The 21,695-nt window shown below is 30.7% G+C and overlaps 4 protein-coding genes across 5 annotated transcripts; 2 read left to right on the top strand and 2 right to left on the bottom strand.

Moving 5' to 3' along the window:
* Window positions 1-1,871: 1,871 nt before the first annotated feature.
* LOC111683889 (myb-like protein AA) lies at window positions 1,872-5,091 on the top strand. The gene is made up of 4 exons (XM_023446018.2): window positions 1,872-2,568; window positions 3,663-4,274; window positions 4,352-4,800; window positions 4,874-5,091. The coding sequence occupies exons 1-4, from the start codon at window positions 1,887-1,889 to the stop codon at window positions 5,009-5,011; spliced, it is 1,881 nt and encodes a 626-aa protein (XP_023301786.2). The 5' UTR covers window positions 1,872-1,886; the 3' UTR covers window positions 5,012-5,091.
* A 546-nt stretch (window positions 5,092-5,637) lies between these two features.
* Window positions 5,638-8,145, bottom strand: LOC111683899 (zinc finger protein weckle-like). The gene is made up of 3 exons (XM_023446025.2): window positions 7,806-8,145; window positions 6,029-7,743; window positions 5,638-5,965 (listed from the first exon to the last, which is right to left on the bottom strand). The coding sequence occupies exons 1-3, from the start codon at window positions 8,007-8,009 to the stop codon at window positions 5,677-5,679; spliced, it is 2,208 nt and encodes a 735-aa protein (XP_023301793.2). The 5' UTR covers window positions 8,010-8,145; the 3' UTR covers window positions 5,638-5,676.
* Window positions 8,146-9,627: 1,482 nt separating this feature from the next.
* Window positions 9,628-12,375, top strand: LOC111683887 (zinc finger protein weckle). 2 transcript variants are annotated; one of them, XM_023446016.2, is made up of 5 exons: window positions 9,628-10,010; window positions 10,074-11,144; window positions 11,227-11,579; window positions 11,638-12,070; window positions 12,140-12,375. In XM_023446016.2, exons 1-5 carry the CDS (start codon window positions 9,819-9,821, stop codon window positions 12,296-12,298), a joined length of 2,208 nt encoding a protein of 735 aa, XP_023301784.2. In that variant the 5' UTR covers window positions 9,628-9,818; the 3' UTR covers window positions 12,299-12,375. The 2 variants fall into 2 exon arrangements, with proteins under 2 accessions (XP_023301784.2, XP_023301783.2); XM_023446015.2 differs by having other exon boundaries at window positions 9,629-10,010; window positions 11,638-12,375.
* A 6,740-nt stretch (window positions 12,376-19,115) lies between these two features.
* LOC111683890 (carbohydrate sulfotransferase 3) lies at window positions 19,116-21,220 on the bottom strand. Its single transcript, XM_046956303.1, has 3 exons — window positions 21,014-21,220; window positions 20,734-20,935; window positions 19,116-19,297 (listed from the first exon to the last, which is right to left on the bottom strand). The coding sequence occupies exons 1-3, from the start codon at window positions 21,145-21,147 to the stop codon at window positions 19,175-19,177; spliced, it is 459 nt and encodes a 152-aa protein (XP_046812259.1). The 5' UTR covers window positions 21,148-21,220; the 3' UTR covers window positions 19,116-19,174.
* Between the last annotated feature and the right edge of the window lie 475 nt (window positions 21,221-21,695).

The following is a 21,695-nucleotide window of genomic DNA, read 5'->3' as shown; positions in this document are numbered from 1 at the left end:
ATCATACATAAAAACAAACATTTCGTGATATATTATAAAAACAAACTTACCTTTGTGATTGAGATTGGCTGTACGAAGTGGCGTAGTGGGTGGCGGCAGCAACATGAATCTACTTAATTCCTTATGGAGGGATGGTGATAAAAACTTAAAACACTTTATTACACATTTCTTTATAATTTGCACTTAATTAACACTATTTTCAATTAATTATTAAAAAGTCAACAAAATTTTTACTTGCATCTTCATAAATTTTAACAAATTTGCAACCGCTTAGTTTAAAGATGAAAGGAGAACTAACAGAAAAGAAGAAGAAGACCAATGAAAGAGAAACCCAAAAATATAATAGACACACTCCATTTAATTAAAAACCTCCTTAAGATATGCTAAGAATCTGACGTTTTGCAATTGACAATACTAATTAAAAAGATTTCAAGCAAAAATCTTCTCTTGTATAAAAATAACATAGTATTGTATATGTTAAGGCTGATTTTACCAATCATTTAACAGTTCTAATTACATAACTGTAAACATTTAAATTCTTTAATTATGATTATTAAAGTAAAATTAATAAATATATAATATGCATTCACTTACGCAATGATCACAAAAAGGCATTCCAACAAAAAAGTGAATCGTAGGAAAAAGAAGAAGCAATTCCATTTCGTTTAAATGCTTTACGATTGTGTGTATTCTGTCGATTTCGATCGTAATTACGTTTTTATAGTAAGTTGTTGTTTATGTGGCGGAGAGTCGAATCGAAATGCAAAATACCAAAGTTGCCAAACGAAGAAAATTTCGATTCAAATTGAAATGCAGAATAGGTGCCAATAATATCTAGTTTTGTCTACAACTATATAAGGGCCAATCTTTTTCAATACTTAATCAATACATTTTGTTTGCTAGTTTAAGCATATATTTTTTTGTTTTAAATTTAAATTTTCATATTACACACTATGGTTCTATAGTTTAAACGAAAAGTCGACTTTTTCTGACCTTTCGACTTTTTTCGACTTTTTCCGACTTTTCGACTTTTTTTTTGACTCGATTTATAGAACCATATTACACACTCAGTGGTGTTCTTCTTCTTCTTTTTTATTAAACATGCATTGTTTGATAACAAACAGTAACGTTTTCTGTTGTTTTGTATGGCAACACTGCGAAGTTTATTCTTGTACTCAAAAAATAACGTTACATATATAAGGTATTTAATCATTCAAAATTACCTATGAATGTTTGTACAAAAACTAACATACTTTAAGGATTTTAAAAGCCGAATAGAATTAAGCATTTTGAAATTTTAGTTATCCCCTTTAATTTGCTTATTCTACTTTTTATTAGTTCTCTTTTAGTCATAAAACAAATTTGTAATTACAAAATTGTTTAAAATTTCTTGTTTTCATTACAACTGTTTTTGTTGTTATATACAGTATTGTTATTGTTTTGCATTTCATCAGACCCATCACATTTTGTTGTTGTTGTTAGTTGTCAAAACAAGCCTGCAGTTGTTTTGTTGTTTATAAGGTGTAATTGTGCGTTTTTTTTTTGTGTTGTTATACGTGACGTCACTGTTTTTGCATTTTATATTGAGAAGAGTTGTTGCTTCTTTCCTTACTGAGATTTTTGATGTTTGCCACTTTCCTAGCAGTTGGTCAAAGAATTTATGCATCCGAAAAAAACAATGATATTCATTTAGGTCTAACCACCTGGTTTGCTTTATTTTGTCACGGTTTTACTCTATAAAAACCAGGGTGAAGACAGTTGTTACTTTTTAAGCGAGAAATGGCGTTTATTGTTAACAGAATAATACAACTATTTAACTGTTAATTTGTTAAACATTTCCTTTGCATTTTTGTAGATGACAACTTTAACCCGTTTATTTTCTAATCATGTTTCGTTTCTTCTTTTTTTTTTACTATAGTTTTAATTCAAGTGAAAATGTAATCTCTACAACACCTGAAACGATTTCCTCGCCAACAAAGACTTCGTCGAGTAGTAGTAGTAGTACATTTGTTGGTCAACCATATTATACTTTGCCACAATCATCAAATGAACCAGCAACAGACGTTGAACAACGGGAGCCAACTCTATTTATTACACCAGCACCACCACTAGCATTGGCAACGACACCACCATCTAATGAGGCTGGCATTTACGACACACAGCAACAGCAACAACAACACGAACAAAACTACAATGCACAAGTGGTGACACAAAATGCCATAAATATTCAACAGCAACAACAATTTAATGATAATAACAAAGCCAAAAAGGAGCTAGAGCAACAACAACAACAGCAAAAACAGCAGCAACAATATTTAGCTACTGGTCGTGCTGTCGATTATCATGCTGGTTATCCCTTTGGTCAACTTATCACGCCATTAATCAAAAATGCACCACGTCCTGTGTATCGCAAACCCTTAACATCGTATTCAACATTCCCATCATCATCATCGGTAGCAGCAGCAAAGTTAGCAGCACCATCAAATGTTGGCAAAATTATCTATCCTCAGGCTATGTATCAACAAAAGCCACCAAGCCAAGCAGAAATTGATAAGTTACGCGGCAAAGGTAAGCAAGCAGCTTTGAATAAATGAAATACCTACTTTTTCCGTTATCGCCCTTAGATGTGACAGTCATGATAGGATATTCACACACACACAAATATTCCGTCTGACAGGGGGGGTAGGGAAGTTTAAGACAGATGTAATGAATTTACAAGAATAATTCGTTTAGGATAATTTTAAATAAAAGGAATTTATAACACACTTGTATATAAGGGGAAGTGTGTTGTGGGTGAAGTATTAACCATATGGTGGAAACATATTTATCTTCAAATAACATTTAAAATATTTTGAGTATTATGTTTTGTCAATTTTTATTTCATTTTACATGGCAGGAAATGTTGTGTTTGTTTAGCTGCAATTTCACTTAGAGCGGGTTGGCAATCAAATGCCAATTAATAATTAAATTAGTTAATCTAATAAAAATAAATTGATTCTTGATGTTTTTGAGCACAAAGCACAAAGCCTTTGTATACCCTGTGTTTTTGAGTACAGATTAAGAAGCTTCACAGTGTTGCCACATAAAACAACAGAAAACGTCACTGTTTGCTATCAAAACAATGCATGTTTTATAAAAAGAAGAAGACAATTGCAAATGTAATATGAGAATTAATGAAAACTTTAATTTAAAACAATTAAAAGTCGAAAGAAGTCGAAAAATAGGAAATAGTCGGAAAGTCGAAAAATCGGAAATAGTCGAAAAAAATCGGAAAAAGTCGAAAATAGTCGAAAAGTCGAAAAATCGACTTTTAATTAAATGAAAAAAGTCGAAAAATCGACTATTAACAAAATGCAAAAAGTCGACTTTTCATAAAATGCAAAATGTCGAAAAGTCGTTTCAACTACAGAACCCTATTGTAAAGTCCCTATAATTTATAATCAAGCATTTTAATGTTTATTTTAGTAAAAATTGTATTTATACTACTGTTTATACTTTTGCATATCTTGCCCAAGTTTAAACCACCTCCATTGAGCGCTTAAACTAGCAAATATAATTAACTAATTGAATATTCAAAAACGATTAACTTTAATTTAATCCTTAACCTATAGATTGGACCTAAAAAGAACACTTTATTTAATTCCTATTTTTTTATTTTACAGGTACTTTTGGAGATCGTTTTTCTCCCAGTGAAGGTGTAGCTTCACATACTTTCAAATCGAATCATGATCATTCACATGATCACTCACACGATCATTCACACAACCACAATCATAATCCCACCTATACACAGGTTGGAAAAACAGCCTCCGCTTCGAATATGGTAAATTCTTATGTGGCTCCCAGTAATTTGTATTCGTTTCCACCTAATAATGTTAATTATCCTACACAAGCGCAAGATACGAAAATCGCTCTACCCTCGGGCACGGTAAATTCATATTCTGCTCCACCCTCGGGTCCTTTGAAAAATTCGAATTATAACCTAGATACATCCAGTAGTAATAGTAGTCCGTATCAATATAATGGACCAATTAGTACTGGTTATTTACCACCCTCGAATGACAATGGTGATGCTAAAGAAGAGGGTAAAAATACAGATGGTGGAGGAGGTGATGGTGATTTAGATAATGGTGGAGGCGATGATTCAGTGGGTGTTTTACCAGCCAGTGCAATGGATCAGATTAATGATGGTGGTAATACAGATGGTAATGGTGATATGGGTGGTGGTGATATGAGTGGTGGTGATATGGCTGGTTCCATGGATTCTCAAGATGGTTTGATTTTTCTTTTTTTTAATTATATTAACACAATTTAACTTATTTTTCTATTTTTATTTTATCGCACACTACAGCTCCCGATGATAGTTCTTATGATACGGGAAAAGAATATCCAACACCTCCACCCAGTTGGTTGAAAGAACATCCTGAAGCAGCTCAAGATCAGCCGCCGAAAAAACCCGATATAGAATTTGATCATACGCATGATCATCATCATAAACCCGATATTATATTTGATCATGATTACTATCATCATTCCTATCCCTCATATCCCATATATCATCATCATTATCCCGATGTTATTTACGATGATCATCATCATGATCATTCGCATATAGAGCCACCACCACCACCTACCACTACTACAGAGGCTCCGCCACCAGAACCACCACCAGAGCCACGTGTTAAAAAGTACAGTTATTTCTATATTGGTCGTAAACTTTGGTATATACCCTTGTATTTTACCATTTGGTTTAGTTTTTATATTCTCTGGTTGATTTTGAAATCCATAGCCAGACATAAGGTAGGATTAAAAAAAAAAAACGTTCAGCTTTAAAACATTTTGTATAAAACAAATTTTTCTTTCTTTTTTTCAGGTTAATTTGCCCAATCATTATGTTTCCCGTCGAAGTGTAAATTATGATTTTTCCAAAACTAAACAGGAAACCTTGAATCAACTTACAGTTTCGGTTTTAGATCAAATCGATAAATTTAAAAGAAAATATTTGAATTGAATAAATCAGCGAAAAACAACTACGTGTACAAAGTTAAAATATTAATAAAAATAATTAAGAATTTATATTATAAAAATTAATTTTAATTGTTGTTTAATTTCAAAGCATCTTTTGTAGTGCAAGATTAAGCTATAGTTTTCAAATGAAGAATAAATTCTTAGAACCAGAGTTCAAATATTTGGTTTCTATCGTTGTTATAGAATACCGTGATACAGACGTGCCAAAAGTTTAGCATTTTGTTTAACTTGTATCTACATGTTATGTACTTTTTTCTTTTTATTTCATTTTACGTGGCTGGTATATTTGATATAGGTTTTCACTTCACAACACTCACTTTACGGCAATGCTTTCCAAACAGATATAAAGATAAAGTTTACACAGTAAGCTTTTTATCTTTATTTTGTTTTTTTTTTTTTTAATTTTTTGAATATTTTTTATCACTTTGCAATACACTTTTTGTTTATTAAATTTTCAACACATCACTAAATTGCATTCTTTGTTTATTTATATCATTCAAAAGTTACTTGTTATTTAAAACATATATATTAAACTAAACACTATAACTAATTAGAAAAAAAATATTAGAAAAGAATTATAACTAAAAAAAACAATATTTTGTTAATACATACAGTTTCACGTACAAAACGAAATTTGTAGTAATACAATTATATTTCATCAATAATTTCATATATAACTGTTTCTTCACATTCCTCGCTAGGATTATCGACCAGTGATTCAGTTTCATCGACTTCTGATTTGTCGATTTCATAGTGAAAATCTGTATACGATTCATAATTTTCAACAGCTGCTGCTGCTGCTGTAGCACCATCATCATTCTCATATTCCTGAGAATTTTGCAGTTTACGTTCCTCAGCCGTTTGCAGTAGTTGTATCACACGATCAGACAGACCACCGGATTTTCGAACTTTTCGCGGTTGCACTAAAACCCCTTTGCTAAAATTTTAACAGTAATTATGTCTGAATATTCTCTTAAAAGCAATAAAAGATATTACTTACACTGTCTTAAGTTCCTCTAATTTCGGTATGGGTACACGTTCGGCCACCTTACCATTTGCCTCTTCCTCTTCCAATTGTTTGCGATGTGCACGTTTCTTATGAGCCCTACAATTCGAACCATTCGAAAAAGATCTATTACAAAAATTACATTTATAGGGTCTCAGACCCGAATGCAAAATTAAATGATTTTTTAAGGCCTTCGATCTTTTAAAGGCGGCATCACAAAATTCACATTTAAAGCGCTTTACATCACTGTGCACTAAACGATGTTGTAATAAAGTTCTTCTAGTATTCAATTCCAAATCACAGTCGGGACATTTGTATAGTGATTTTGTGTGCGTATCCATATGAGATTTGAGTCTAGGTTTATTTTTAAAACGTTTATGACACACCTCACATTCAAAGGGACACTCATCGGTGTGTACTAATTGATGTTCGGTTAGAGCCGCCATTGTTTTGCACTCCTTACCACATTGATCACATATAAAGGGTTTCATTTGATGATGTATACCCTTAACATGCTGTTTCATGGCACCCACTTGGGAAAACTTACGCTCACAATAGGGACAGGGTACATTGTATTTCTCTTCATCGGGCAAATGATTGCGCATGTGTAATCTTAAGCTACTTCGGGTTAAGAACTCTTTACTGCAAACGCTACACTTGTTGCTGGGCAGATGTGAGTTTGGTAATTCTGCTATGACATCGTGTAGGGTTATCATGTGTTTACGGAAGATAGTAGGATTCTTATATCTACGTTTACATTCCTTGCATTCATAGCGATAGGAGGTATTATTAGAGTCTAATTTTTTAGAGCCATAGGGACGACCTCTTTTTCCTTTTAATAATTCGAATATATCGGGTTGGGTATTATTTTTACTATCACTAGTATTAACATAATTTTGAGTGCGCTCTTCATCCAACACTTCTAATGAATCACCCATATCTTCTACAAAATCTTCTTCATTTTCTTCTTCTTCTTCTTCTGTGTGGTCTAAGGTTTGTTGAGAATCTTGATATTCTACTTCCACCTCTTCTTCGGCGGAAATAATTTTAAATCTTTTAGGTTGTTGCTGTTGTCCATCGTCCTCCTCCTCTTCATCATCTTCATGTTTAAACTTAAGTTCTTTAAAAAGATCACTATCTTGCAGCTCTTCTTCATCCTCCAGTTCATTAGCAGGTTCAGTGTCCTCTTGGGATGACTTAATAACTTCAGTATGTGAACTTCCTGAAGGCACTACAAAATCTTCATTTTCTACAAAATCAACTTCATTATCTTCTTGCATAGTAAACTCATATATATTAGTATCCTGTTCTGTTTCTGTTTGACTTTCATAGTCTTCATTTTTATCGGATTTCTGCAGAATGTCTATTAAGTCCTTTTTAGCTTTAGATATGGAAATTTGAGTATCTAGTTCTTTAATTACATTAGTATATAACAAATCTGTTTGTATTTGTTGATCTATTAGCAAAGGTTTTGGTGTTTCCTGTATTTTAGGTGCTTCCGGCTTTATTATATGCTGCCAGCCCTCTTCACTGAGGCCAAATTGTGTACGAAACTTAACAGCCTCCTTTATGGTTTTGGGTTTCATAGTTTGCAGTAAAACAAATAAAGTTTGTACCTTATTAACGCGTTCCGTAAAGGTAACCAATTCCTGCACCAGTTTCCGACACTCCCGGCACAAGCACTGGGAAATCTCATCTTCAGCTTTTATCTGGGGGAAAGACAAATGTTCTTTAGACTTAGCAGCAGGTTTATCTATATGAAAAAACTTACATTAACCCAAAAATATTTCCCCACCGAAGTGGCTAAATCGGCTTCGTTTGCTCCAGCTTCATTTTTGGCAAATATTGAGGATTCGTATTCATCATTTAATTCACTTTTGGCACATAGACGGCACCATTTATGCCAAGTTAATGACGAGCTCTGTTCGTCCCCGTCTTTTGGGTTTTTTGTGCTTGTTAAAGATTTACCACTCATTTTATTGGGATATTAAATATTAAAAACATAAATTTTTTTATATTATTAATGATTTTTTAAATATTTTTAATCAATTTCTATTATTTTTGCAGCAAGCTTGTTAGCAGAGACTTGCGCCGACAAACAATAATGACGGCGTTAGTTGACAGACACTATCGGAGGTGATTTAATATACTCTGTTAGCCGGCTAAGTTATCAGCTGTATTTTTTTTTTAACAATTTAAATAGAAACGGATTTCAAATGATTAAAAATAAAAAAAAAAAATATTTGTATATAGACTAATTTAAAACACATCTATAGTTTTTTTCTTTAGACACTAGGTCGTAACCTATAAAATATGTTTAAAAACATAGAAATAATCAGTCAAGATTTTTTTTTGATATTTAAATCGTACATTTGCTATTTGTGGACCAATTTCGATTAATATATCGATTAATAAATACAAATACACTAGGGTTCTATAGTTGAAACGAAAAGTCGACTTTTCGACTTTTTGCATTTTATGAAAAGTCGACTTTTCGACTTTTTGCATTTTTAATATTTTATAAATAGTCGATTTTTCGACTTTTTCCGACTTTTTCCGACTTATCGACTTTTTCCGACTTTTCGACTATTTTCGACTTTTTCCGACTTTTTTCGACTTATCGACTTTTTCCGACCAGAGTTAAATATTTATAAATTTGCCAGAAGCGCAAATTTATAATGTTGTCATTTAACATTATATTATTATTATTTATTTATATTTTTTCTATTTGTTGCAATTTTTTGAGTTTTTTCGACTCCTTTCTATTTTCGACTTATTCCGACTTTTCGACTTTTTTCGAATATTTTCGAGTTTTTCCGACTATCTTCGACTTTTTCCGAATTTTTTCGACTTTTTTCGACTTTTTCCGACTTTTTTCGACTTCTTCCGACTTTTTGACTTTTTCCGACTTTTCAACTTTTTCCGACTTTTTTCGACTTTCCGACATTCCTATTTTTTTCGACTTTTATTTACAAAGTCGACTTTTCGACTTTTTTCATAGACGATAGTCGAGTCATCGACTTTTTTGGAACAAAATAGTCGACTTCGATTTTTCGACTTTTTTCGACAAAAAGTCGATTATTCGATTATTCGAAAGTCGATTTATAGAACCCTAAAATACACCAGTTGAATAAAAAGTACCAAAGAATTTTCCCTTTTATGGAAAACACGAAAAAGTGACCATTATTCGAAAAATAAAAGTCTCTTGGCATATACTATATATAGAATTTTTTTAATTTTATCAAAATCGGCTCAATAAACTTGAAAAAAAGTTAAATTTTTCATTTTAAATTAATTTTGATACTATTTTGTTTTTTGTTGTTGTACTCCCCGACAGCCGGTACTACGTACCCGAATGCCTCGAATTATTCGGCCAAGGGCTGTGAACCCCAGCAACAACAATACTATTTTGTACACCTCATTAATGAAATAAAAGACGCAATATTGTAGTATGAACCCATATACCATATATCGATAAGTATCGAATTAATTTATAATTTACTTATATTCCCCACTTTAGCTTCAGCTGGCATCTCTATTTCATCTGGCAACATTAAACAAAACAAATCAAAACAGAGAGAGAAATGTCAATAAATACTAAAGATAGCGAAATAATTTTGTTTTTCTCAACAATTTGTGCACAGTTTACAGAAAAAACTGAAGATTTTTGTTGAAAACATTTACTAAATTTTAATAAAAACCTAAAACTAAATATGTAGAACATAAAAATAACTACAACAACAAACAAAATAGTTATAAAACTGCTCAATAATAACCGAAAAAAATGCAGTCAACATTTGCTACTCCCTCAATAGAGGATTCCTTACCTAACTGTTGGATCAACTGGTGTCGTTTGTGTGCCAAGGAGGATCCAAATCATAATATAAACTTTTTATATGTAAATGACCATAATGTAGATATGGAAAATAAGGAATTAAGTCTGCAGGAGGCATTGGCCAAATATTTTTGGGTGCAGGTATCTTGAATTGTAAATAAACCATAACAATACTATTAAGATGTAATTTTACACATATTTCAGACTTCTCTGGATGATGTTTTACCCAAAATGTTATGTACAAATTGTTTATCTCTAGTCTCTTCCATGATTAACTTTAATGAACGTGTAGAAAGGGTCCAACTTATGTATTTACATTTGGCCGAAAGTCAAAGACAAGCCAAGGTTTTAGATCTAAATGCAATACGTTTAAAATTTGATGTTACCGAAACGGAAAGAGATAATTGGTTTTTAAGGTATTTTCCAATACATAAACCAGAAAAGACCACAATAGATAAAGCTCAGCTAACTACTGAAGAGGAAAATTTTAAAGTACAAATTAAACAGGAAAATGGAGAAAAATTCTTAGCCATGGATTATGATAACTATATGGAAGAAGATACAGATCTGGAAAAAGAGGAAATAATATTTGATGAGATTACACCTGAATCTTTAGAGGAAGATGATGAAGAAGATCCTTTTCAAGCTAATGATAAAGAAACAACATTTGGTCAAAATGATTCTTCAGAAGAAGACGAAAAAGAAGAACCTGCTACAGAATTATGCTCCCTTAGAAATCAGGAACAATCACCAAATTCCTCACTAGAAAAAACTAAAATGAAAAGAAAAAGAAAAAAACTAAAACAATTTTCTGTGGGAGATTACAAGAAAAACAAAACCAATATAAAAGACTTTAAAATGGAAACCAAGTGTAAAGAATGTGGTGAAAATTTTACCAAATATATGCTTTATCGCGATCACATGCAACAACAACATAATCATAGCCGTAGCAATAAACATTGGCCGTGTCCGGCTTGCGATAAAGTTCTACTAAGTCTATTCAATCTGGAAAGACATGTACGTATACATGTGCCATTGGAAGTAAGAAAAAATATAAAATGTCCTGAATGTGATAATCGTTATACATCGAATGCCCAGTTGGAAACTCATATTAGGTATAAACATAAAAATGAGAAACCATTTATTTGTGAAGAATGTGGTTTGAGTCTAAGGACCAATTCCAATTTGAGACAGCACATGCTGATACATACCGATGTGGCGCCGTTCGAGTGTGAAGTTTGTAAAAAGAAATTCAAAAATAAAACTAGATTAAAGGTATGTTAGTAAAAAGTTAAAAGAGACTAGAGTCTTTGGAACTTTCTATAGAAAAATTTACAAATTCTTTTCTTGTTTTTAGACTCACATGGATATTCATAGTCCCAACAAACATGTATGCAATATATGTGGTTTACAACTGAATTCTAAAGCCACCTTAAATCGTCATTTCCTAGTGCATTCCGATGAAATGCAGCATAAATGTGATTACTGTGGCAAAGCTTTTAAAAGAGCTAAAGCTTTGAAAAATCATTTGCTATTACACACCGGCCTCAAGCCATACTCCTGTGATTTTTGTGATCGTACATTTGCCAATGGTTCGAACTGTCGTAGTCATATGAAAAAACTCCATCCAGAAGAATTGGCGGTACTAGAAGCATCAGGCAATAAGACACATACGAAAAATATACCAAAATTGGAAACATTAAAAGCAGTGTAAGTTTAAAGAACCTTAAATTTACTGAAAAATGTTTTACATTGTGCTCTATTTCAGAACCAAGGCAGCCGACAATCTAACACCAGTGGTTACCAAATTTAGTGGTTGCTTTGCTTTTGGTAAAAAACCTAAAAATCTTGCTGCACTTGATGCCAAACAAACACAAAAATCTTCCCAAAAACTAAAAAAACCTGCACTCAAACAACTTAATAATAACAATAATGGCGAACAATTGGCCATGGCCTCACCTTCTTCAACACCCTTAGATTTACAATGTATACCGCTGGCCGGTAATACTACAGCTTCTTCTAATTGTCTCCCTGATGCCAAAAATCTTGAAAATGACTTCAACACTACCTCTCCTTCAACAACAACAACTCCCATACCAAATTTTGATAATATTTATCAACATTTAATGAAACAAAATCAAATAGAACTACAAATTAAACGCTCCCAAACACAACACTCACCCCAACCATCTCTTAGTAATGTTAGTACATCACAACACAATACATTTTATCAACAAACTTCTAATGATATTATTAATCAATCTATAAAGCCAACACCAGCTAACAATGATTTGCTACACAGTCCAAATAGTCATCATAGCTCAATGACATCTAACTTAACACATGAGGATCATTCTAATGCCTCATCTATACAGGCTAATTTTTATGGATCAATAAGAACAGCTCTACCACCGGGTAATTTTATGTAAGTTTTTGTTGTATTATTTTTATTCGAATAAAATTAAAAAAAATGTATATATATTAAACTTTTATTTTATTATTTGAAAAAAAATATGAAAATTTGTTTTTAATTTAGTATTTTTCTATTGAAAAAGTAATATTTTGGTATGATATTTTCTTTATAAAGGTTTTCTGTAAATCGAAATTAGATTTTTCATATAGAATTGCGCTAGTATATAGTATAATCTATTGTGTTGTCTATGTTTAGGTTTATAACATATTCTACAAATTAGTCTAATCTAAAGCTATGTCCTCGTCTATTGTCTTGTCTAGTCCTTAGTGTCATTTTAGTGTTATCTGTAGTCTATTGTCTAGTCTATGGTCTAATTTATAGTCTAGTCTATAGTGTAATCTGGAGTCTAGTCTTTAGTAGTCTATAGTCTATAGTCTGGTTTATAGTCTAGTTTAAAATCTAGTCTGTAGCCTAGTCTATAGTCTAGTCTATTGTCTATTCTATAGTCAAGTCTATAGTCTATTCTTAAGTCTAGTCTATAGTCTAGTCTATAGTCCAGTCTATAGTCTAGTCTATAGTCTAGTCTATAGTCTAGACTATAGTCTTGTCTATAGTCTAGTCTATAGTCTTGTCTATAGTCCACTCTATAGTCTTGTTTATAGTCTAGTCTAATGTCTATTCTATAGTCTAGGCTATTGTCTATTCTATAGTCTATTCTATAGTCTAGTTTATTGTATATTCTATAGTCTAGTCTGTAGTCTAGTCTATAGTCTAGTTTATAGTCTTGTCTATAGTCTAGTTTACAGTTTAGTCTATAGTTTAGAATATTTTCTAGTCTATAGTCTAGTCTATAGTCTAGAATATTTTCTAGTCTATAGTCTAGTCAATATACCGGCGGATAGAGAGGCAGATAAAAAAATCACCACTACACACACACTATTGGCATATTTTCATTGAAATTGCACTGAAAAAAATATTTGGTTATTTTTAATTTTGAAGATTAAATTGCATTACTGTAAAATGCGAATATTTATAAACAATATGTAATCAATGTACTTAAGAATGATAATTTCTTTACATAGAAACAACGTTTCTAATTAAAATGTACAAAAAAAGTATGAAACAACATTAACTTATTTACTTTCATTTTATGCATTCTAGAAAATTATTTAGAGTGTACGTTGTTTTTGTAAATTATGCTCTTGCTTTTGCAAGTTGTTTTTGCTTTTTTCAAGTTGTGTTTGCAATTTCTTTAACAAAGCGACATCAACCTGCTTTGTTGAATGCTGTCAAGCAACTAAATAAAATATTTGTATTTTTGATGCTCTTGTTTAGAGGTTCGTATGCGATCGTTTTGTGTACATGTAATTTGCCGAAAATCTTCGTTGTCAGAACAATACTAGCGCCGACGTATGGTCTAGTCTATAGTCTAGTCTATAGTCTAGTCTATAGTCTAGTATATAGTCTAGTCTATAGTCTAGTCTATAGTCTAGTCTATAGTCTAGTCTATAGTCTAGTCTATAGTCTAGTTTATTATCTATTCTATAGTCTAGTTTATAGTTTAGTCTATAGTCTAGAATATTTTCTAGTCTATAGTCTAGTCTATAGTATAGTCTAAAGTCTAGTCTATAGTCAGTCTATTGTCTAGTCTATAGTCTAGTCTATAGTATAGTCTATAGTCTAGTCTATAGTCAGTCTATTGTCTAGTCTATAGTCTAGTCTATAGTCTAGTCTATAGTCTAGTCTATAGTCTAGTCTATAGTCTAGTCTATAGTCTAGTCTATAGTCTAGTCTATAGTCTAGTCTATAGTCTAGTCTATAGTCTAGTCTATAGTCTAGTCTATACTGACTATAGTCTATAGTCTAGTCTATAGTCAGTCTATTGTCTAGTCTATAGTCTAGTCTATAGTCTAGTCTATAGTCTAGTATATAGTCTAGTTTATAGTCTGGTCTATAATCTAGTCTATAGTCTAGTCTATAGTATAATAGTATAATCTACTCTATAGTTTAATATATACTCTATTGTCTAGTTTTTAGTTTAGTCAGTAAAACTAAAAAGAAGTATACTTTATAGTCTAGTCTATAGTCTTGTTTACAGTCTAGTCAATAGTCTAGTCTGTAGTCTATTTTAATCTATAGTCTAGTTAGTAGTCTAGTTTTTAGTCGAGTCTATAGTGCAGTCTACTGTCTAGATTATAGTCCAGTCTATGTTGTAGTCTATAGTGTAGTCTATAGTCTAGTCCTGTCTGTGGTCTAGTCTATGGTATAGTTTATAGTCTAGTCAAGTTTAGTCTTTAGTGTAGTCTATAGTCTAGTCTTGTCTATGGTCTATAATCTAGTCTGTAGTCTATAATGAAGTCTATAGTCTAGTCTTGTCTATAGTATAGTTTATGGTCTAGTATATTGTCTAGTCTAAAGTCAGGTCCTGTCTATAGTCCTATACATAGTCTGGTCTAATGATCAGACTATTGAACAAACTACAACTAATGACTAACAAACAAATGAAAATAAACAAAAATAATAGAATATTTTGTTTGTTAAAAAAATGTTTTTTAATAAAGGTTTAAAAAACACTTGTTTGTGGCAAACAAAATCATAAAGATTAATTACATTATTGACACAGTTGGAATATAAATATTTGGCTACAGAAGTAGTGACATACATTTTACAAATATATTTATTCTTTTGTTGACTCAACTGTGGTAATATATTTCTATTAAAGAATAGTTCTTTTATATGGAAAATAAAAATGCATTTATTTTTATGTTTTTTTTTTACTCATTATATGCTTTATTTGTAAATTTCATTTGATGTCATTGCTTTTTTATTATTATTTTTATTAATTACTATTTTTTTGAAGTTAAATACTATAAAAATTGTCTTTTTTTTAAGCAGTTTTATTGTTTAACATTATATTTTTAAAATGTTGTAATATTTATTATTATTTTTTTTATAATGGCTGTTTTTTCTTTTTTCTTTTTGGAGTTAAAATGGGAACAAGTTTTTTTTATAAGCCTTTTTTGTTAGTTTTGCACATTTTTTTCTATTATTAAAAATTTAATTTGCAAATATTGTTATTTTTATTGTTTTTATTTTTTTAATTTGGTTAAGGAAATAAGAGGAAAATTAAAAAAAAAAATAATTTTTTGGAAACCCTTTATTTAGTTATTAATATAATATCGAGTGATTTTCTTTGCAAAACAATTCCCGTTTCAAACGAGCCAACTCTACATCATTAGTATTAAGAATAAAGGAGTTAAAAGAGTTTTTATAATTATCGAGTAGTTACTAGATTAGTATAATCTATAGTCCAGTCGATAATTGTCTAGTACGAAGTCTAGTCCATAGTTTAGTCTATAGTCTAGGCTATAGTGTAGTATAATTTATAGTCCCGTCTATAGTCTAGTCTATAGTATATTCTATAGTCTAGTCTGCAGACTTTTGTATAATCTAGTCTACATAGTTTATTGTCTAGTCTATAGTCTAGTTGATAATCCAGTGTATAAACTCGTCTGTAGTTTAGTGTAAAATCTAGTCTATAGTCTGGTGTAAATCTATTCTATAGTCAAGTCTATAGTCTAGTTCATAATCTAGTGTATATTTTAGTCTATAGTCTAGTGTATAATCTTGTCTGTAGTCTTGTGTTTAATCTACACTACAGTCTATTGTATAGTGTAGTCTATTGTCTAGTCCATAGTCTAATGTAAAGTCTAGACTGTAGTCTAATGTATTATATAGTATAGTCTATACTAGAGCCTCTAGCCTATAGTTTAGTCTATAGTCTAATATATAGTCTAGTCTATAGTCTAGTATATTGTCTAGTCTTTAGTCTAGTCTATGGTTTAGTCTATAGTTTAGTCTACAGTTTAGTCTATATTCTAGTCTATAGTCTAGTCTTTAGTCTAGTCAATAGTCTAGTCTTAGTCTAGTCTTTAGGCTAGTCTATAGTCTAGTATATAGTCTAGTCCATAGTCTAGTCTATAGTCTAGTCTATAGTCTAGTCTAGTCTATAGTATAGTCTAGTCTATAGTATAGTCTATAGTCTAGTCTATAGTTTAGTCTTTAGTCTAGTCTATAATCTAGTCTATAGTCTAGTCTATAGTTTTGTCTATAGTCTAGTCTATTGTCTAGTCTATAGTCTATAGTATAGTCTAGTCTTTAGTCTAGTCAATACTCTAGTCTTTAGGCAAGTCTATAGTCTAGTCTATAGTGTAGTCTATACTATAGTCTGTAGTTTAGTCTATAGTTTAGTCTATAGTCTAGTCTATAGTCTAGTCTATAGTCTAGTCTATAGTCTAGTCTATAGTATAGTCTATAGTCTAGTCTATAGTCTAGTCTATAGTCTAGTCTATAGTCTAGTCCATAGTCTAGTCTATAGTCTAGTCTATAGTCTAGTCTATAGTCTAGTCTATAGTCTAGTCTGTAGTCTAGTCTATAGTCTAGTCTATAGTCTAGTCTATAGTCTAGTCTATAGTCTAGTCTATAGTCTAGTCTATAGTCTAGTCTATAGTCTAGTCTATAGTCTAGTCTATAGTCTAGTCTATAGTCTAGTCTATAGTCTAGTCTATAGTCTAGTCTATAGTCTAGTCTATAGTCTAGTCTATAGTATAGTCTAGTCTATAGTTTAGTCTTTAGTCTAGTCTATAATCTAGTCTATAGTCTAGTCTATAGTTTTGTCTATAGTCTAGTCTATTGTCTAGTCTATAGTTTAGTCCATAGTTTAGTCCATAGTTTAGTCTACAGTCTAGTCTTTAGTCTAGTCAATACTCTAGTCTTTAGTCTAGTCTTTAGGCAAGTATATAGTCTAGTCTATAGTGTAGTCTATTGTATAGTCTATAGTCTAGTCTAGTCTGTAGTTTAGTCTATAGTTTAGTCTATAGTCTAGTCTATAGTCTAGTCTATAGTCTAGTCTATAGTCTAGTCTATAGTCTAGTCTATAGTCTAGTCTATAGTATAGTCTATACTCTAGTCTATAGTCTAGTCTATAGTCTAGTCTATAGTCTAGTCTATAGTCTAGTCTATAGTCTAGTCTATAGTCTAGTCTATAGTCTAGTCTATAGTCTAGTCTATATTCTAGTCTATAGTCTAGTCTATAGTCTAGTCTATAGTCTAGTCTATAGTCTATAGTCTAGTCTATAGTCTATTGTCTAGTCTATAGTCTAGTCTATTGTCTAGTCTATAGTCTAGTCTATTGTCTAGTCTATAGTCTAGTCTATTGTATAGTCTATAGTCTAGTATATAGTCTAGTCTATAGTCTAGTCTATAGTTTTGTCTATAGTTTTGTCTATAGTCTAGTCTATAGTGTAGTCTATAGTCTAGTCTATAGTCTAGTCTATAGTCTAGTCTATAGTCTAGTCTATTGTCTAGTCTATAGTCTAGTCTATAGTCTAGTCTATAGTCTAGTCTATAGTCTAGTCTATAGTCTAGTCTATAGTCTAGTCTATAGTCTAGTCTATAGTCTAGTCTATAGTCTAGTCTATAGTCTAGTCTATAGTCTAGTCTGTAGTCTAGTCTATAGTCTTGTCTATAGTCTATTGTCTAGTCTATAGTCTACTCAATAGCCTAATCTATAGTTTAGTTTTTAATCTAGTTTATGGTCTAGTCTACAGTAATAGTCTAGTTTATAGTCTAGTCTATGGTCTAATCTATAGTCCAGTCTATTCTATATGTTAGTGTATAGTCTAGCCTATAGTCTAATTTAAAGTCGAGTCAGTGGTCTAGTCTATACTCTAATCTATTCTTTAAAATATTTAAATCATAAAAAAACCAAAATAAAAAATTCAACGAAAAGAAATTTGCAGTATAATTTAAAATATTGTAAATTTATTAATAATAATTAAAATATTTATATTCTAAAACTGAAAACATATAAACTAAATACAAAAACAAATTCGTTTTAATAAATCTACTGTTAACAAAAAAAAGTACACAATTTAAAGGATGCGCTTAAAAACCACTGTTGACATAAGAAACTGTAAACATAATCTTAAAGCTAACAGTAGTTTAAAGTTCCTTTAAGTTAAAATAATTAAATTTTTATTAATATGTATAGATAAGTATAACTAATTTTAAACTAAGTGTGTGTTTTTTTATTATATTTAAGCTTAAAATTAAAAAATTTATTACTTAAAAACTAAATTTATTACGATTTTATGCGGGTTTAGTTTTTTTGTTTTATTTATTATAATATCATTATAATATCATTGCACATTTTAGTTAATTATTTTATTAATTTAACAAAACTTAAGTTTATGTATACGTTTATATTTTTTATTACATAAAAAATATTGTTTTGCTTTTTTTTATTTTTTTTATTTACTTTACCAAAAAAATGCTATAAAATACTTGGAGCATTATCTAATTACTTATTTAGCTTTGAATTTATAATTATTTTTTATCTTTTATTTTTTCTAATTTTTTTACTTTTTAAAGTGTTAAAAAAATTTGTTTTAACTAAATTCTCTGTGTTTTTTTTTGTTTAAATGTATAAATAACATGAGATGTCTTAAAAGGGAGATTTCTTATTCTTTTTTTTTAATTTAAAAATAATTTATTATTTTTTTTTCATTTATTTTTAAAAACTTACTATATCACAACTTAAATAAAAAATGTGTTTTTTTCTTTGCAAAAAAAGTGCTTTAAAATGTTTTTTTTCAACTAGAGCAATAATAGGATTAAAATTGATTTTTTATATAAAATAAAAAACTTATAACTCTAATAAAATTTTAAAAAATAAACGAGTTTAAAATGATTAGGAGTGCTAACTCTAGAGTTGTATTGTTATTTTTGATAATGTTATTGTTGCTGTTATTGATGATATTTTAGCGGCTGTGGCTGTTGTTGCTGCTGGCAGCTGCAGTCTAGGCTGCTGCTTGTTTTTTTCATAAGAGTCTCACGTAAATGGAGGCGGCATAATAATAGGATCGAAATTACGAGCATAATCGGTGAAATTATCGATTTTACGATAGCCCCATAATTCCATAGCTTTTGTGCAATGTTGTTGTATATATTTAATCTATTAAAGATACAAGTTTAATCACATCAAAAAGATTTTAAAAAATAAATACCTTTCCGTTAACAAAAAGGCTCTTATACAAGCAAAGACTGTGAAACTATAATCTATAGTCTAGTCTGTACTCTATAGTCTGGTATATAGTTTAGTATATAGTCTAGTCTATAGTCTAGTCAATATTCATGTCTATGCTTCAGTCTATTCTAAAGTCTAGTTTATAGTCTAGTCTATAGACTAGTCTAGTATATAGTCTAGTACATAGTCTAGTCTATAGTCTAGTCTATAGTCTAGTCTATAGTCTAGTATATAGTCTAGTATATAGTCTAGTCTATAGTCTAGTCTATAGTCTAGTCTATAGTCTAGTCTATAGTCTAATCTATATTCTAGTCTATAGTCTAGTCTATAGTCTAGTCTATAGTCTAGTCTATAGCCTAGTCTATAGTCTAGTCTATAGTCTAGTCTATAGTCTAGTCTATAGTCTAGTCTATAGTCTAGTCTATAGTCTAGTCTATAGTCTAGTCTATAGTCTAAATATGCATATTTTTCATTAGTCTAGTCTATAGTCTAGTTTATAGTGTAGTCTATAAAGTAGGCTATAGTCTAGTCCATAGTCTAGTCTATAGTCTAGTCTATAGTCTAGTCTATAGTCTAGTCTATAGTCTAGTCTATAGTCTAGTCTATAGTCTAGTCTATAGTCTAGTCTATAGTCTAGTCTATAGTCTAGTCTATAGTCTAGTCTATAGTCTAGTCTATAGTCTAGTCTAGTCTATAGTCTAGTCTATAGTCTAGTCTATAGTCTAGTCTATAGTCTAGTCTATACTCTAGTCTATAGTCTAGTCTATAGTCTAGTCTATAGTCTAGTCTATAGTCTAGTCTATAGTCTAGTCTATAGTCTAGTCTATAGTTTAGTCTATAGTCTAGTCTAGTCTATAGTCTAGACTATAGTCTAGTCTATAGTCTAGTCTATAGTCTAGTTTATAGTCTAGTCTATAGTCTAGTCTATAGTCTAGTCTATAGTCTAGTCTATAGTCTAGTCTTTAGTCTAGTCTATAGTCTAGTCTAGTCTACAGTCTAGTCTAGTCTATAGTCTAGTCTATAGCCTAGTCCATAGTGTAGCCTGCAGCCTAGTCTATAGTCTAGTCCACAGTGTAGCCTGCAGCCTAGTCTATAGACTGCAGTCTAGTCAATTGTCTAGTCTATAGTCTAGTCTATAATCTAGTCTAAAGTCAAATCTATAGTCTAGTCTATAGTCCTGTCTATAGTCTAGTCTATAGTATATACTGTATTGTAGTCTATAGTCTGGTATATAGTCTAATCTATAGTCTAGTCCATAGTCTAGTCTATTGTCTAGTTTGTAGTGTAGTCTATTGTTTACCCTATAGGCTAGACTGTAATCTATAGTTTAGTCTCCAATCGATTCCAAAAAACCTTGCACTTACATCTTCTGGTTTTAAATCTTGTTTCCAATGAAACGGTGCCGATTTCGAATCACGATATGTTGAACTAACACCACCAATATTCACTTTCGTATGAGTATCTAAGAATTCTTCGACCAATGGATCAAATGGTAAACCATAAAATTGTAATACCTCTTGGGCCATATCATACGGATCCAAGGATAAATCTTCGTATCTTAAAGTTCTAAAATGAAATGAACAGAGAAAATTTTTTCAAAATAATATAAAATCTTTGGTTTGTAAATATAACAAATTAATTTACCTAAATCTTGCAGGATATTTCTTTAGTAAAACTTCAGCGGTTTTATAATCTGCCACCAAGTCCTCACATAACATTTGAGGATCTTCACAGTCTGGATTACCGCCACACCATGTACGATGACGGCGAGATTGCATAGTGCCCCGTGGATCACGCACCAATAAGATTATGTGGACATTTAAGCTGAATCAGGAGAGACATAGAGGGAGGGAGAGAAAATGAATAATGTTATTAAAAGCAAATACAATAATATTAAAACAAGAGAGGAAATAAGTATATTTAGGAGTAATTTGTTATAGTAGCGCTTCATAGAAAAAATGGTTTATGTGCCGTTTTCTATAGATAAAGTTGCGTTGTTTATAAGCTTTTTTCTATAGAAAAATTTGCCCTGTCTAACATCTCTTTTCTATAGAAAAAGTTGCTCTCTTTTAAGAGCTTTTTTTCTACAGAAAAAGTTGTTCTGTTTAAGAGCCTGTTTCTATAGAAAAAGTTGATCTCTTTAAGAGCTTTTTTTCTATAGAAAAAGTTATTCTCTTTAAGAGCCGCTTTCTATAGATAAAGTTATTCTGTTTATGTAATTTTTTCTACAAAGAAATTTGCTCTGATTTAGAGCTAATTTCTATAGAAAAAGTTGCTCTGTTTAAGAGCTTTTTTTCTTAGAAAAAGTTGCTTTCTTTTTAATAGA

The sequence above is a fragment of the Lucilia cuprina genome, chromosome 2 (genome assembly GCF_022045245.1).
Source record: "Lucilia cuprina isolate Lc7/37 chromosome 2, ASM2204524v1, whole genome shotgun sequence".
Taxonomy (NCBI): domain Eukaryota; kingdom Metazoa; phylum Arthropoda; class Insecta; order Diptera; family Calliphoridae; genus Lucilia; species Lucilia cuprina.
This window is presented reverse-complemented; position numbering and strand designations above follow the sequence as displayed.